Source organism: Impatiens glandulifera, chromosome 5 (genome assembly GCF_907164915.1).
Source record: "Impatiens glandulifera chromosome 5, dImpGla2.1, whole genome shotgun sequence".
NCBI lineage: Eukaryota > Viridiplantae > Streptophyta > Magnoliopsida > Ericales > Balsaminaceae > Impatiens > Impatiens glandulifera.
This window is the reverse complement of record NC_061866.1, coordinates 41797751-41814648: the sequence shown is the minus strand read 5'-3', so window position 1 is coordinate 41814648 and position 16898 is coordinate 41797751. Positions and strand designations below refer to the sequence as shown.

At 29.2% G+C, this 16898-nt stretch overlaps 1 protein-coding gene across 1 annotated transcript; it reads left to right on the top strand.

The window, feature by feature from the left end:
• Positions 1 to 2968: 2968 nt before the first annotated feature.
• Positions 2969 to 14634, top strand: LOC124939378 (cucumisin-like). The gene is made up of 12 exons (XM_047479858.1): positions 2969 to 3045; positions 3167 to 3258; positions 3353 to 3599; positions 3727 to 4240; positions 4343 to 4443; positions 5192 to 5423; positions 5789 to 6002; positions 6108 to 6601; positions 7880 to 7989; positions 8299 to 8439; positions 14285 to 14336; positions 14425 to 14634. Exons 1-12 carry the CDS (start codon positions 2969 to 2971, stop codon positions 14632 to 14634), a joined length of 2484 nt encoding a protein of 827 aa, XP_047335814.1.
• Positions 14635 to 16898: the final 2264 nt, after the last annotated feature.

Below are 16898 nucleotides of genomic sequence, written 5' to 3'. Positions count from 1 at the left end.
TTTTACTTTTAATAATATATAATTATGTTCTGAATTATTCTAATTAAATTATTTAAAATTTAAATATTGAAATATATAATGAAATTATAGTAACTACAAAAAGATATTATAAATAGTTAAGCTCAATTATTAATGAGTCAAAATTACACCCTTCACAAGAGACTTAAGGATTAGATACATGGAAACTCAGCACGAATTAAAAATTGATTCTTTATATATTCAACATTTCATATACTTTCTTGATGTATAAATCATCAAATAATATTAAAAAAATTAATTACACACAAGATTTTGATTTTCATATTTGTTTTTCTATTTATTAGTATATACTCTTTCTAGTATATTAGCTAACTTGATAATTTCTTGACTATTGAAAATATTTTAAAAATTAAAATAAAATCATACGAAATTATTTAAAGTTAATAATTTAAACTATGTCAAAAAAAATTGATACTTTAAATTAATAAGTATTATATATTATAACCTAAAATTGAATTCAAATAAAAAATAAAAAAATAATATCTTTAAATAGGATAACAAATTAACATAATTAAATATAAGCAAACATGACTTATCATTTTATTAACATTGCCTAAATAAAATATGAACATTGGCATAAACACTTTTAAAAAACATATATAATTTGTCGGTATTCAATTTAAATCTCTTTTATTATATTTTGTTTGAAATATTTCTATACACTAACTCTTTTTAAACAAAATAGAATGTGCAAAGAGTTTTATCAAACAAATTAGTGTAGGAGAGATATTTCAAAAAAAATAAATTTTATATTTAAAAAGCAAAATATATATTATCCCTAATTTATATTCATTTTCAACTTCCTACCCTCATTTCAAATATTGTGCATAAACCGAAAAAGACATTCTAAATGTCACATATATGCTATTATTCCCCACATATAAATTTCTGTATTTATCCAATATGCATCTTATAATTTCTCAAAATTTGTAATTGCCAAGATTCGAACCTCTTATAATATTTTGTAATAAACTCGCTTAACATTACCCTATCACACATAAAAAATATTATTCTATCACATAAATTTTGTAGTTTCTGAAATTTTCCATTTACTAGAAATTTTTTCATTATTAGATCACTTAATATCATTTTTTTTATATTTATAATTTTGTATAAATATATTTTAATTGATATTAGTTTATATATATATATAATAAAAAGTATTAAGTTATTATAAGAAAATAAATATATAGTTATAGAAGAGAAAATATTAATTCCAAAATAATATTTTTTAAATAAAGTAAGAGATATTTTTTTAATAGTTTAGTTTTTTAATTAAAATAAAAATTAAATTATTGAATATGAATATATTTTTATAAAAAATTATTCTCAATAAGTTCAATTAGGAGTAGCATCTAAAAAAATATATTAATTAATAAATAATAATATAAAATAACATCTATAAAATAAAAAATAACAATGCATGATGATCGATATAGCTATTAAATTATACTAAGAATTTACAAAATAAAAAATTTCAACGTTTAGGCAATTTGTTGAGTGTCACTCCAAAGAAAAACTCATTTAAATTCTTAAACAATGAATATTAAAGTAGAGCAAGTTGAACCAGCCATTAAAATAGTGTCCAAAAGATCTCTACTAAATATACGAAACCGACAGTTAAAATTATCTTTAATCAAGTGTTAGTGTTATTAAGTAATGCAGAATAAAAATCTTGTTCGCCAAAATGGTAAGAAACCATACAAATCATTTGAGAATACATGTAAAAAAGTCTCTATGTGAAAAAACAATTATATTAATCTTTATTGAAAAAATAAAAATAACAACGGATTCGATTATTTCTTCTTATGCGTTAAGAAGGGGACGAACATTGACTCGAGAAATGATCACAACAAAATCAGAGAATATAAATATCAATTAAACTTAATATCGAACCAAAATAATTAAAGATTACATAAATAAACAAAGATATTACCTATACACATGGAAGATTACATAAATAAAATCCTAACCAAAAATACATTAAAGATTACATTAATAATTTTTTTAAAATAACTTTGTAATTGTAGAAGATATTACCAATATTAGAAAAGTGATAGTAATCTCATTTGAATTACATTTGAATTATATTAATTGCATCAAGCACTAATTAAAAACTTCAATAGTTCAATTTTGAAAAGTTTCCATTTTATTAACGTGTATATCTAAGTTAAAAACCAAAAATAAAATACATAAAATAATTAGAAAAGAGCCATTAATTGAAAATTTCTAATATATATATATAATGATGCTTAATTTTTAAAGTGATTGGATTGCTAGATCGAGAGTTGTGGTTAATTTGGATATATCTGTGAAAGTAAATGAATACTTAGGTCGGATTGTGGGTTGACCCGCTCGTAAACTTAATCTATACATTAAAAATAAAATAATCATATTTCAAACTTACAACCTAACAAAAACAAGTAACACTTTTTAACCAACTAGGCTAATATAATAAGACTTCATATTTTAAATTCAATACCAATTAATTGAACGCGAGACATTTAAACAATATAAGTTCAAATGATACTTAATTTTTAAAGTGTCCGGATTGTCAGGTCGAGAGATGTGGTTAATTTGAATATATATATGAAAATAAATAGTTATTAGTATTTCCATAGTTTTTAGGATATATAAAGGGTCTCCCAATAAGAACGAATCTTACAACTTAGTAAGGCAAGGAAATCACATAAGATATGATGCAAACAAGAACATATTTAGATGTTTTAAGTTTTCTTCAACTATGTACATTTTATGTTATGTTTCTTACTTTCACCCATGTAAACGGGCAAGATAGACAGGTACACACTCGTTATTCAACTTTTAATATTAAATCTTAATCTATATTTTGATTAGGCATTGTTTGTAGTGAATTTTTTAATACAAAACTGAAATAGTTTATATAAAAATACAGGAATATATAGTGTACATGGGAGACTTGAATCCGACCTCAGACATCCCTACACCTATCTTGCATTCAAGCTTTCTAGAAAAAGCTCTTCACATGTAATATTATTTTTAATTTTTTTATTTATTTATTTATATATTCTTGTTTTGTTAGATCACTTTTATGACTGAGATGTTTAGATTTTACTTATTTAGATGTTTGTTTATTTTCCTTCTGTAGCAACTCTTCTGCATCAGTTATTCACAGTTACAAAAGTATATTCAATGGTTTTGTCGCTCTATTAACGACCGATGAGGTTCACCTGCTTTCCTGTAAGAACATTAATTAGATTTGAAATTATTACCAAAATCTATAACTAATTAAATCATGTTACGTTCATTTACATGAATATAACTGAATTATCAGCAATGGAAGAAGTTGTGTCAGTGTTTCCAAATAGAAAAAATCATATGCACACTACAAAATCATGGGATTTCTTGAAATTTCCTCGAACGATTAAAAGACAGAAAGAAGTTGAGAGCAACATCATTGTTGGAGTAATAGATTCTGGAATTTGGCCAGAACTAGATAGCTTTAGTGATGTTGGAATGAGATCGCCACCGAGCAAATGGAAGGGATCGTGTCATGGGCTACGGAATTTCAAATGTAACAAGTAAGGACTTGTTTTATTTGAATTATTTCTAATATATTCAAATATTATAACATTTTAACATATTAAAGATATTTGGATCAATAGTTCAATTTTCATAGTACATGATCTTATTTATATCTCAATGCAGTAAAATAATTGGAGGAAGGTACTACAAAAGAGATGGTATTTTCTCCCAAGATGATATTAAGTCTCCAAGAGATACTCTTGGTCATGGAACTCATATAGCTTCAATCATTGTCGGAAATCTTGTTAGTTCGGCAAACTTTTATGGTTTAGGAGAAGGTACAGCACGAGGAGGAGTCCCTTCTTCGAGGATTGCGGTGTATAAAGTACTTTGGGTCGAAGGTGCTGATGACATCGACACCATTCACGCATTTGAGGATGCTATCAGTGATGGGGTTGACATAATATCAATTTCTTTAGGATCAATTATTATTGAAAACTATATGCAGAATTCAATATCTATTGGGACTTTTCAAGCAATGAGAAAAGGAATTATGACAATATGTTCTTCCGGAAACAATGGTCCTCGACATAGAACTGTCAGGAATGTTTCTCCATGGGATCTTACTGTGGCAGCAAGCTCAACTGATCGAAAGATCGTGAACTATTTGAAGTTGGGTAATATGGAGAGTTTGTTGGTATAGTATTTCATTATCATTTCTTATTGTTTACATAGGCATAACATGGATACAAGATTTTTTATTTATTTTTATATTCATTCATTCATCTCTCGAATGCAGGGATCTTCAATGAATGCGTTTGATCAGACTAATTTCTCCACTTTGGTGTATGCTGGTGATGTGCCAAATATTAGAGAGGGGTTTTCTCCTAATACATCAAGGTAGTATTTGCTTAGTTATCATGTATGCTTATTTTAATTCATCTTCTAAAAATGTTTACTTAATTGGTTATTATCACCTTCTACTGGACATTTGCACAAGATAATTTCTTGTTTTCCATGAATTTTAGTTTACAATTTTTACAATAATATATGTAGTTTCGATATCATTAATTGATTCTCCAAATGAAAAACATAACAATATGTACTGTTTTTGAAAAAATATATGTTTTTTAAGTAAATTTACATTATTAATTGTTGGGAATCAGGTATCACCACATCATTGTCTGAAAAATGAATAAAAGGTGAAGAGAGAGAAAATTTGTTATTTTTTCAGGGAAAGAGTATACTACATTATTATCTCTCAGTCATTTCTTTAACCATAAATAATTGATGAAAAAACATTTTTTAACTTGATATAACAATTTATAAAAAAAAAATCACTTTTTCTGTAAAAAGGTTTGATTTTATAATTCAATTAACTATTTCATACCGAATGAAACAAAATTATTTAATAATTTAAAAAAATTATTATGATGTTGATAAATACTAGTTTCTAAAAAATCTCAATCGAGTTCTATAGGGTTTTATTTATATTAATTTTAAATCTGTGATTGATCTTTTGTGTTTAGGTGAACATTGTGAAAGAAATGGTTTATCTTTATTTTCAATGGTTATTTTATATAATTGTCTTATTAAGAAACAAATTATTTGAGTAATTAATTTACTGATTAGAACTCATAATGTGCAGATTTTGCCAAGAGACTAACTCACTAGATGCTAGATTTGTAAGTGGTAAGATTGTCATTTGTGCTGAACAAAATAGAGGGGACGCAGCTCTTTTCGCTGGTGCAATTGGTATGGTGATAATAGACCCACGCTACGATTTTTTCGAAGATAAAAAGACATTTGCCCTCCCGACAACCGTTTTTAACGAGAAAGAATCGAGCATATTCATGAGATATTTCCAAAACTCAAGGCAGGTATTTATGGTATTACTTCATAAGTTGTTCTAAAAATATATTATAATTTCCTTCTTTTTTTTAAAACAGGAATTCAATTGCAAGAATATTGAAAAGTCATGAAATAATTGATCTATCTGCACCATATATTGCATCCTTCTCATCAAGGGGACCAAATCCTGTAACACCTCAAATTCTTAAGGTTCTATAGATATTCTCCTCTTGTATTTTCATATTGTTAAGGATGGTCATATTAATCTTGAAAATAGTTTTTCTAAAACTCAATTAAGTTATGATTTATTTATATAAAAATATCATCAAGAACTATATAATTATAGTTGATGTAATTCAAAGAAATTAAACCAAAGTTTTCAATGATTTTGTAGCCAGACTTATCTGCGCCTGGTGTTAGAATCTTGGCAGCATGGTTACCTACTGTATCTCCTTCAACATCGATTTTAGATACAAGAAGGTTGTCATATAACATTATATCGGGCACGTCAATGGCATGCCCGCATGCTGCTGCTGCAGCCGCTTATGTGAAATCCTTCCATCCATCTTGGTCTCCGGCTGCTATAAAATCTGCACTTATAACCACCGGTATAATGACATTTCCTAACTCATTTAATTACAATAAACATGTTTAATCTTTTTAGAAGCTTTATTAAATTGTTTCTCATTTGAACCTAATCAATTCATTTACAGCCTCCGAGATGAGTGTAAAGACAAATCCGGAAGCAGAATTTGGTTATGGAGCAGGCCTAATAAACCCTGTAGGTGCCATAAATCCTGGCCTTGTGTATGATGCAAATCTAGCTGACTATGTGCAGTTCTTGTGTGGGCAAAACTACACCAACAAACAGTTGAGCCTTATTACGGGTGACAAAATAGCTTGCACTCATTATGGGAGTAAAACTTCTTTAAATCTTAACATGCCTTCATTTTCCTTTCCCATCGTTCCGTCAAATACTCCTTTTAATGTCTCCGTTAATAGGAGAGTTACCAATGTAGGATCATTAAGATCTACATACATCGCCAAGATTCTTACTCCGCCTACATTCACAATACGAGTTGTACCGAGCACACTTTCTTTCACTAACGTTGGAGAAATTAAGTCATTTACATTGATTGTTGAGGGAATAATGGATCGTGTGACAGCGGTTTCGGCTTCTTTGTCATGGATGAGTAGCACAAACGAAGTGAGAAGTCCCATTATTATTTTTGGTTCTTATTTACAATGATATGAGATTGTGAATCATGGTAAACATATGTTTTATGAAATAAAAATAAAGGAAATATGAAGAAAAAAAATAAATTATATAACATATGTGATTTTTTTACATTGAAGAGTTCTTGAATAATGTTTTTTTTTTTTTTTTTTTTGAGAATTTGTATTTTGAGTGATCAGTCTATGTTTGTGGTGTGTTAGTGTCCCAAATATTGTTGGAAAAAAAAACTTCTTTAAATCTTAACATACCTACGTTTTCCATCCCAATTGATCAGCCAAATACTCATTTAATGTCTCCTTGAGTAGAAGAGTTACCAATGTGGGATCGTTAAGATCTACTTACATTCACAATAGAGTGTTTCCGAGCAGACTTTCTTTCACTATTGTCGGACAAACTCAGTCATTTACATTGATTGTTGAGGGAATAATGAATCCATTGAAAGTGGTTTCAGCTTTTTTGTCATGATAGGTGGCACAAACACAGTGAGAAGTCCCATTATTATTTTTGATACTGAATACATATGAAGGACAATGATATGGGATTTTGAATCATGGTAAACATATGTTTTATGAAATAAAATAGATGATTTTATTATATTGATGAGTTCTCAAATAATATTTTTTTTTTTAGTCTTATAATATATTTATGAGATGTTATCACAATAGGATAAATTATGATAATATTAATATTATATTATATTAATTTCTTTATAAGTCTAATGTAATGTTTATATATTAGACATAACTCATGTAACTCTAAATATAATATCATTCAATATAATTTTCTTTCTTTATTCTAATATGAGCCTAGTTTTTTTTCTCTTCACTTTTCCGTCGCGCCCTAGGTTAACGGTCCATTTTCTACTATCTTCTCTTCAATCAATTTTTTACATCGTATCCTAATATTTCATCTTATGTTCATCATCTCTTCAATCATTTTTCATTTCCGATGAAGAGTAACAAACAAGGATTTCACCTAGCCCTTGTCGTTTCCAAAATTGAGAATCACGTCTCTATTTTCTTAAGTTGGAAAACGTTCAATACACGACATGGGTGGGGTTGTTCAAGATCCACGCCCGTTCTCATCGGGTCATTCATCACATCATCCCGCCAGTCCTTGTTCTACCGCCGCTAACGACGGATGAAGAAAAATATATGTGGCTAACTCTTGATGCCACTGTCCTTTAGTGGATCTATACCACAACCTCACAAGATCTCCTTCATAAGATCTTGGAACCGGACTCTACAGGTGAGCAAGCCTAGACACGGCTACGTGAGATTTTTCAAGATAACCGCCATTCTCGTGCGGTTTCCCTCGAGTAATAGTTTTCCACCACCATCATGGTGGATTTTCCCAAGGTCTCAACTTATTGTCAACGTCTCAAAGTCTTGGTCGATCAGTTGCACGACGTCGGTAGCCCGGTCTCGAAAGACCGCCTTGTATTGTAGTTGGTCACGGTCCTAGAGGAGGCGTACAACGGGGCGACGATATTACTCCGACATAGTGATCCTTTACCTCAATTCTACCAAGCACGATACATGTTGATTTTAGAGGAATATGGCTTGGTAAAGCGGGTGGCCTCTGGTTCGGCACCGACGTCACAAACCATACAATGATTTCTTCAAACAATAGACATAATGAGAAAATGAGGAATCACTGAACCAAAGGGCTCGTCCATCGACGCCACAACAACAGTCAAGTCTCCTTGGCCTGCGTCTGCAAGCATTCATGGCTCAGTCTCCACTAACTACAACGGACATTGAAGTGACCATGTATACCCTTGGTATTACGTCTCCTGATCCGACATGGTACATGGATATTAGTGCGACTTCTCACATGACATTTCTCACTCGTCTTATTTCAATTCAAGCATTAAATATAATATTCTTGTAGGTGATGGTAATATGATTCCAGTTTCAGGTAATGGGTATACCACTATTTCTTTTTTGAATCCTAAACTTACCTTGAATATTATTCTCCAAGCTCCTACTATTGTTAAAAATCTAGTTTATGTTCATAAATTCATTACGGATAATTATGTGTCTGTTGAGTTTGATCCTTTGGGTTTTCAGTTAAGAATTTTCAGATGGGGACACGCCTAATGAGATGTGACAGTTAGGGGATCTATATCCGGTCACAACTAGGAGTAAGGTGTCGTCTTTTGTTTTTCTTTCTTTGTCGTCATCCTTGTGGCATAGTGGCCTGGGTCATCCTGAAACCTCTAGTTTTGAATCTATTAGATTAAATAAATTAATTCATTGTAATAAACTAGAATAATGAAACAAAATTTTATAAATGATATTATATTTAGAGTTATATAAATTATGTCTAATATATACATTATAAACCTCATTTGAAAGTTGTTGGAACAAGTGTTAGGCCATGAGATGGACTAAATCAAAAGTTCTCAAATCTTTCCTTAAAAGTTAGGTTGAGAAATCTATCATCATAGAGCTCGATTGATCGGGTTTAGGATTATGGATTACGATCCCTACATCCATATGAGTTGTTAGAAACTTACGGATCATGTTTTTATGATCTATATCAAAGGATACAAATATTCAATTTTCAAACCAAATGAAGAACACTCGGTCCTCTTGGACCGAGTCCAATAGGACCGAGGAATAAGATGTATGAACGAGTATGCTCGGTCCTTATTGAGACCAATGACCAAGAAAATTGACCTAGGACCGAGACCAATGACGGTGTTCTTGAGTTAGGACCGATTCCTAGGACTGATGTTTTTGATAAAGGATAAAAAATCCGACCAAGAGACCGAGAGATCTGACGTGGAACTGAGACTCCCAGGTCCCACGACCGAGAAATCTAAATTTGGGACCAAGACTCCCAGACATAGGACTGAACAATTTGATTTCAGAACCGAGCCTCCCTAATCCCATGGTCAAACCCTCCAGTCCTCTAACCAAGTATCCCGAGTTCTGATCTAGACCACATCCGATCACAGACCGGTAAAAATGGACCCAAAACCTAGAACTCCGATTCTAAGGCCTATTTGGTTTAACTTTTCAAAATTCAAAATTATTTTTGTAATTTGGAACCTCAATCCATTTTCAAATAATCCCAAGAGGTCTTGTACTCAATCTTATATAACGCAATCGCAGAACCCCGAAAATACTAATTAAAGTAAATAAATGTTATAAATAAATATTTCAATAGCCACTTTAAAAAAATAAAACTCTTTTCAACTGGCGTAGAGGACATAGCGCGAAAGTTATTTCCAGAGCGTAACCAAATAACGAACCCTTATGGAAACTCCATTATAAAGTACGTTTATACACGTACATTTTACTTATTATTCTAAAATCATTTGGCGACTCAGTTTTCAAATAAATAATCTTTTATTAAATTAATTATGTTTGATTAACTTAAACTGGATTTCAATCAAATTGTCATTTGATTATAACAAATCACTAAATTATTAAAATTTGAATAAAATTAATTATTTTAAATATATTTAATTTAAAAGCAGCCAAGTACTATCAAAATCTTTAAAAACAAAATATTTTAAAAATATGTCTGACACGCAAACCCATGTTAAAACGTATCGAATCTCAAGACACCCTAGATCCCTTGTATTGCCACGCTAAGCTACAGAAGAAATTTTCCGGGGTTACAAAAACATATAAACAAATAATGTATTTCTAAATAGTATGTGTATCCTATTGTCATCAATGTAGAACTTAAAACATACCTAAATATAGCTAGGGTTCCATTCTAGAACTACAACCCCAAACAAATAATTCTTTACAATAATGATGTATTTTTGGAATTTCATTCAAAATATTGTGTTGATATGAATTGAGACGCTTTAACAGTACTAATATCATTTAATGTTAAGAAAAAAAATCCTTTTATCTAGAAATACATCATTTATTTATTTTAAACTATTTTTAATTTGGTAAAGTACTAAAAATATTAATATATAACGGTAAACATGAAAATTTGACATACCCCAATTTATAATAATATTAAATAATTTAAATAATATTTTGAATTTTTTTAATTCAAAATAATATAAAGGAGAAGTTAAAATTAAATTAGGATTAGTTAGTGTGATAGTTAAATCCTAATTAGAAAAATTAAATAAAAATCATAAATAATTTGAGATTAAAATATTATATTTATTTTAGCCCAACTAAACCTAAAAATAGGTTAAAATAATTTAATTATTATTTTAAATAATATTAAGTATAATTTATGGTTTAAAACAATTAAATAAATACCTCAAAATACTAAAAAAAAAATTAATAAACATTATTTTTATAATGTTGTTAAAAATAATTTTGTGTATTAATATCGTGAAGAAAAGCACAATACATGGTTAACAATTTGATTTCAAATAACCTTTACGTTAAAAATAAAAAACTAATTATCCAGTGTGGCCGAAAATAAGGAAGTTGGCTGCAGCGGGATTCGTATCCATCATTGAATCAACGCTGGATGAGGAAGAAGTCACGCATTTGGTTGTAACCAAGGAAGCACGCGCCCGGGTCAACATGAGATTAGCTAACGAGACGCTAACCCCGTTAACCTAGACACTCCAATGACCAATGGAATGCCAACGGAACGCAACAACGCATTTTATTTAAACAAAATAACGTCGTTTTATTCATCTTCTTTGCAAGGCAAGATGAACGCGCCCGACGCCGACAATCTTCCAGAAGCCCTATCTCCACTTTTACTCAACCTTATTCCTTCATTCTTTCACCAACATGCACGTCTCTCCCTTTTCTTCCATTCTCATAGGATCAGAAGTCAAAACCTACTCTAGAACTAGGCTGCCGAGGATAAATAAAAAAGAAGAAGAAGGATTTCATAAGCAAAATCGAAGATGAATTCGACTATAAAACCGACCAAGCTCAGGAATAAATAATTCCTAGGTGTTCTTCTTCCAATCCATGGACTAGAAACCACAAATCATTGCCTACTTAAAGAATTCTTGAGAACTCCGGCGACTGTCTTTTTGAATAAAATTTTCCGGCGATCTCGACTTCAATCTAGGGCTTGGGAAAGCTTCCTTAAGATCATTGGAGTGTTCTCTAATCAGTAGTAAGCTTTCAGACCTCCTATAATTCAAGTTAGGATTCAAAATTGGATTTTTCCAAGTTCGATCGGGTTGATTTTATTTAGGGCTCAATTTTGTGCTTTCTTTAGTTGAAATCAATCTCAAGATGATTTCTAAGCTTTCTGTCAAATGAGATTTCATCAATTCAACTTCAATAAAAAAACTAAATTTAATTTGAATTTCATGATCTTGAGCTTTTATGATTGAATTTTGATTCAAATAGTTTCCTAACATGTTTGTGAACATGTTAGAATAATTTTCAAATCATATTACATACATCCTGATCATGTTTGATCGAACTGAAATTTTTGAAATAAAAGTTTGAATTTCATTTTTAAAAGTTTTTACAGAGTTTGATTAGTGTTCTTGTTTTGGTTATGTTCGACTATGAACCTCCTTTGAAAGTTGTTGGAACAAGAATTAGGCCATAAGATGTCCTAAATAAAAAGTTCCGAAATCTTGCCCTAGATATCGGGTTGAGAAATCGATTATTTTAGAACTCAATTGATCGAGTTTAAGATTAGGGACTATGATCCCTACATCGATATGACTTGTTAGATACTTACGGATCATGTTTTCATGATCTGTATTAAAAGATACAAACCTGTAATCTTCATACCAAATGAAGAACACTCGGTCGTCTTGGACCGAGTCCTATATGACCGAGGACGGGTGTTCTTGAGTTAGGACTAAGCCCTAGGACCGGTGTTCTTGAGAAAAGAACGAGAAATCCGATCAAGGATTCTCACCTAGGACTGAGAGTTCTGGCCTGGGACCGAGACTTCTAGGTCCCACGACCGAGAAATCTAGATATGGGACCGAGACTCTCAAACCTAGGACCGAACAATCTTAGTTCAGGACCGAACATTCCGAATCCTAGGGCTGAACCCTCAAGTCCTCTGACCAAGTATCCTGAGCTCCAATCCAGACCACCCTCAGTCTAGACCGAGCCCATTCGGTCCCAGATCGGTAAAACGGACCCAAGCCCTAGGACTTAGGTCCTAAGGCGTGTTTGGTTCCAATTTTCAATTTTCAAAATTATTTTCCAATCCATTTTCACATAATCCTGAAAGGTTAGAAAATGAATTTTTAATACTTTTGTGATATTTTTTAAACAAATATTTGACTAAGGCCACATTTGGATATTTTTAAATTCTAATACTTTTATGATATTTTTCAATGTACTCAATTTTAAAGTTAATTAAGAAATTAATTTAGTTGGATGTTCATGTAATTACTTTTTTTTTACAATTTTTTTTTGTCTAAAAGTAATTTAGATTGATATTTTAAGAAATTTTTGTTGAAACTACTATAGTTTGTATTTTCTTAAATAAAATTCAGTAGTTACATTTTATTACTTTGTTTTTTTTCTTCTATTTTTCTAAAATAAGATATCGTCTAATATTTTAATTTTAAAAATCATAACTCTAATATTTTTTATGATATGATCATTGACTTAAGATACTTTAAAAATATATATTTGATTAAAAATGATTTAATGAGTCCAAAGACGGATCTATGTACAAGCCTACCGGGCTCTAAAATATATGGTATGTAAATAACAATAATGACGAAAAAATATCCTCGTTGATAATTTTTCCGTCGCTAAATGGAATTGGTGTATTTTTCATAGAGAAATTTCTAATAAACATATTTTGTTTTTTTGCTTGATATTATTATTAATCTATCTCAAGTATATTTTATGAAAAAAGTTTAGCCCTGTTAAATTTTAAATCCTAGCTTCACCCTTTTATAGGTCTAAGCATGGTATTGCTTTTGATTTATGATGCTTTTAAAAACATTTGATTAACATTGATTTAAAATCTAAGCATCATATTGTTCTTTATTATAATACTTTTTATAACTATTTGGTTAAATATGATTTAGTGTCTAAGTTATATAAATTTTTATTTAGGATAAATTTTTGTTACAAAATTGAGAAATTGATTATTGAAGGAATTTTCTATCAATTCTATTCATTTTTAATTGTTTGGTCTTCCTCTCTAGTTTGTTTATAAAATAGCTCGAACTAAAATAGATTATTATTGGTCCGCAGATTTAAAATTATATAATACAAAGAGGTTGTTTTCTTCCCATCTAAGGTTTGTACTAAATCATAATTTATAAGGGAGTGAGAATATATGACAATGATTAAGAGTTTTTTTTGCAACGAACTCATTCGATTCACATCCGTGAATCTTGACTATATTACTAAACCGGTAAAATTTATGATTATTCGTTTTCCTTTTCCATTTGGTTATCATTGCTATTATGTATCAGGTATGAAGATTTCAAATTATTAATAGATTTTTGTTAGTTTTATGTGTTTGATTACATTTCACAATATTACAATTATTTTTTCTTCTATAATCTCAAACTCACGCTTTCGATCATCGTTACCTTAGTTGGGTGAAGAACCATGCAAATATTTACAAACTTTATATTTATTTAGTATTACTCACAGTTTTCATATTTTGTTTTTGAGTATTTTGGTTTTAGAATTTTTAAGAAGACTTATTTGAGGATCTCCTCTTATATGGTCAACTAAGATCATTCCATGACACCAGTTCATCCTATGGCTCGCCTTCTAGGAAAGATTCAACACTCGAGATCGCATCAGTAAGTATATAATTAGCATCCCAAACGTGAATTGTCTACTATGGAACGGAAATGAGGAAACCACTGATCACCTGTTTAGAAGTTATAGTATCGCTATGGAGCTTTGGGATCGTTTTGCAAAGAGTCTGGAGCTGATCAATTTCCTGAAAGAATGGAAAGAACTCAAGGAGATAGCACTCAAATCCAAAGGAAACAAATTAGCAACAAACATATTCAAATGTGGCTTTGGAGCAGTGGTCTACAACATATGATAGGAACAAAATGCGAGAGTTTATGGCAGAACCCGCAAAAGCGTTGAAGAGCTATGGAGAGAAATCGTCTCTGATTTGTGGCGCCCTCGCGAGAACATGGAGGAGAATTTCAAGCACGAAACAGAATTGAAATATATGCAGAAATTGGAATCTACCTTTTACAGAAATCACTAGTATTGAATGCATTATAATGAGATAATATGTTTACTTTTTTAGCTTTTTAGAATTTATTCAGAAATTGTTACAAACTCAAAATCGTTCTAGGCCTGTCTAGAATGATCTCGTAAAACCCGTGATTTTTTTCCTTTTTAGAAATTTTTAATGAAATAACGTTAAGTCTTTTTTCAAAAAAAATTATAATGTAACTAACCTACACTTAAATTTTATCTTAAATTGAAATTTACTACATATATTTATCCTTTAAAATTTTATTAATTATGTGTTGACACAACAACGTAGGAAAATAACCCTATATATATATATATATATATATATATATATATATATATATATATATATATATATATATATATATATATATATATAAAAGTTCATTAATCACATCGATCTTTGATATATAATAATTACAATAATTTTTTTAATTTAATTTATAATTTTTATAATTTAAATTATCATTTATTACAAATTTTAGGAGTTATTAAGTATTTATAAAAATATTTGTTTTTTTATAAAATCTTGGTGCATGATCTACTTATTGTTTTTCTTAATTGAGCTAATAAGAAATTAATAATGGTTTAGAATAGGGATTTGAAATTAGTATACCTGATAAGTATGGTATCTAATAAGTATAGTATCGATACTTTTCAAAATTTTGGTATATTAGTGTATACCAAAATAATATTTACAAGTAATAAATTACTAATGTAATTATAAATAATTGAAATTTTACTTTTATTTAAACAACCAATCTCAGTAAATTTAATTTTTTCTTTGAACATATTTGAGACTCAACTTTCAAGTTATTTATTCTATCACTTTAACCTTGACAAATTTATTTTATTCTCCAAATAAATTTTAAGTTAATTCAATTATACAAACATAATTTTTAAAAACCAAATTAAAATATAATTATACTATAATATTATTCAATATATATATATGTCATCCTTAGATATTTTATTTTATGAATCTGAAACACAAGTGTATACTGATTTTTTTTAAATAAATGTATTTTTTTGGTATAACGATATAGTATCGATACCATATCGAAATCATGGTATACTATTAATATTCGATACGACAAATATGTTACTTGTATCCTACACAGATTTCGGTATACCAAAATATTTGTAGTATACCAAATTTTTTAATACAGTATAAGATATAAATAAAATATTATGGCATACCGCATAGATTCACCCTTAATTTAGATAGAATCAACTCACCCCTTGTATAGATAGAATCAAACAAAGATAATACAAGTAACAAAAAGTAATAGGTAAGAGTTAGTGCTAAGAAATCATAATTTATGAATTTGATTCTCACCTCGAATATGCTTTAAATTTAAGGAGAGATTATGAGTTTGAGAGTCATACTAACTACCTATCTTACAATATGAAGATAGGTTAAATTAACATAGTTAAAATAAAAGGTGTAATGAAAAAAAAAGAAAAAGAAGAAGAAGAGGAATTTAGAAAACATGTAGGCACGTACTTTTAGATTACATAAATGGAGTATTTATTTTATCTGAAAAAACTTTGTAAATAGAATATACTCGCAATATTACAAAAGTGATAGTAATCTTATTTGAATTACCTTCAAATCGAGCACTAATTATAAACTTAAATGGTTCAGTTTTTTAAAAAGTTTCCAATTTTATTAACGTGCAAGTCTAATAAAGTTAAAAACCAAAAAAAAATACATAAAACAATTATCAAAGAAGTCAATATTAATTTGAAAATGTCAAATAGTTATTAGTGTAGTCATTGTTTTTAAAATCTATAAAAGGGCTCTCAATAAGAACCTCTCTTCAAATCTTAAGTACATCAAGAAATTAAAATCACCTAAGATGATGCAAACTAAAACACATTTAGATGTTTTAAGTTTTCTTCAATTATGTACATTTTATGCTATGTTTCTTACTTTTGCCTGTGTAAATGGGCAAGATCCACAGGCACACATTTCTATTTTTTTATTCAACTTTTAATATATTCTTGATCTATATTTTTATTAGGCATTGTTTGTAGTGAAGTTTGTAATAAAAAATTTAAATAGTTCATATAGAAATAAACTAAGACATCATTCTAAGATCACATGCATGTTCAATTGTCATTAAAAACGCTCAAAGTTG

Excerpts from the sequence above, each read along its gene's own strand:
- LOC124939378 (XM_047479858.1), top strand. The coding sequence starts at position 2,969 with ATGGGAGACTTGAATCCGACCTCAGACATCCCTACACCTATCTTGCAT. Across the intron at positions 3,600-3,726 it reads CGGAATTTCAAATGTAACAA|TAAAATAATTGGAGGAAGGT; the intron begins GTAAGGACTTGT and ends ATCTCAATGCAG. Across the intron at positions 4,241-4,342 it reads GTAATATGGAGAGTTTGTTG|GGATCTTCAATGAATGCGTT; the intron begins GTATAGTATTTC and ends TCTCGAATGCAG.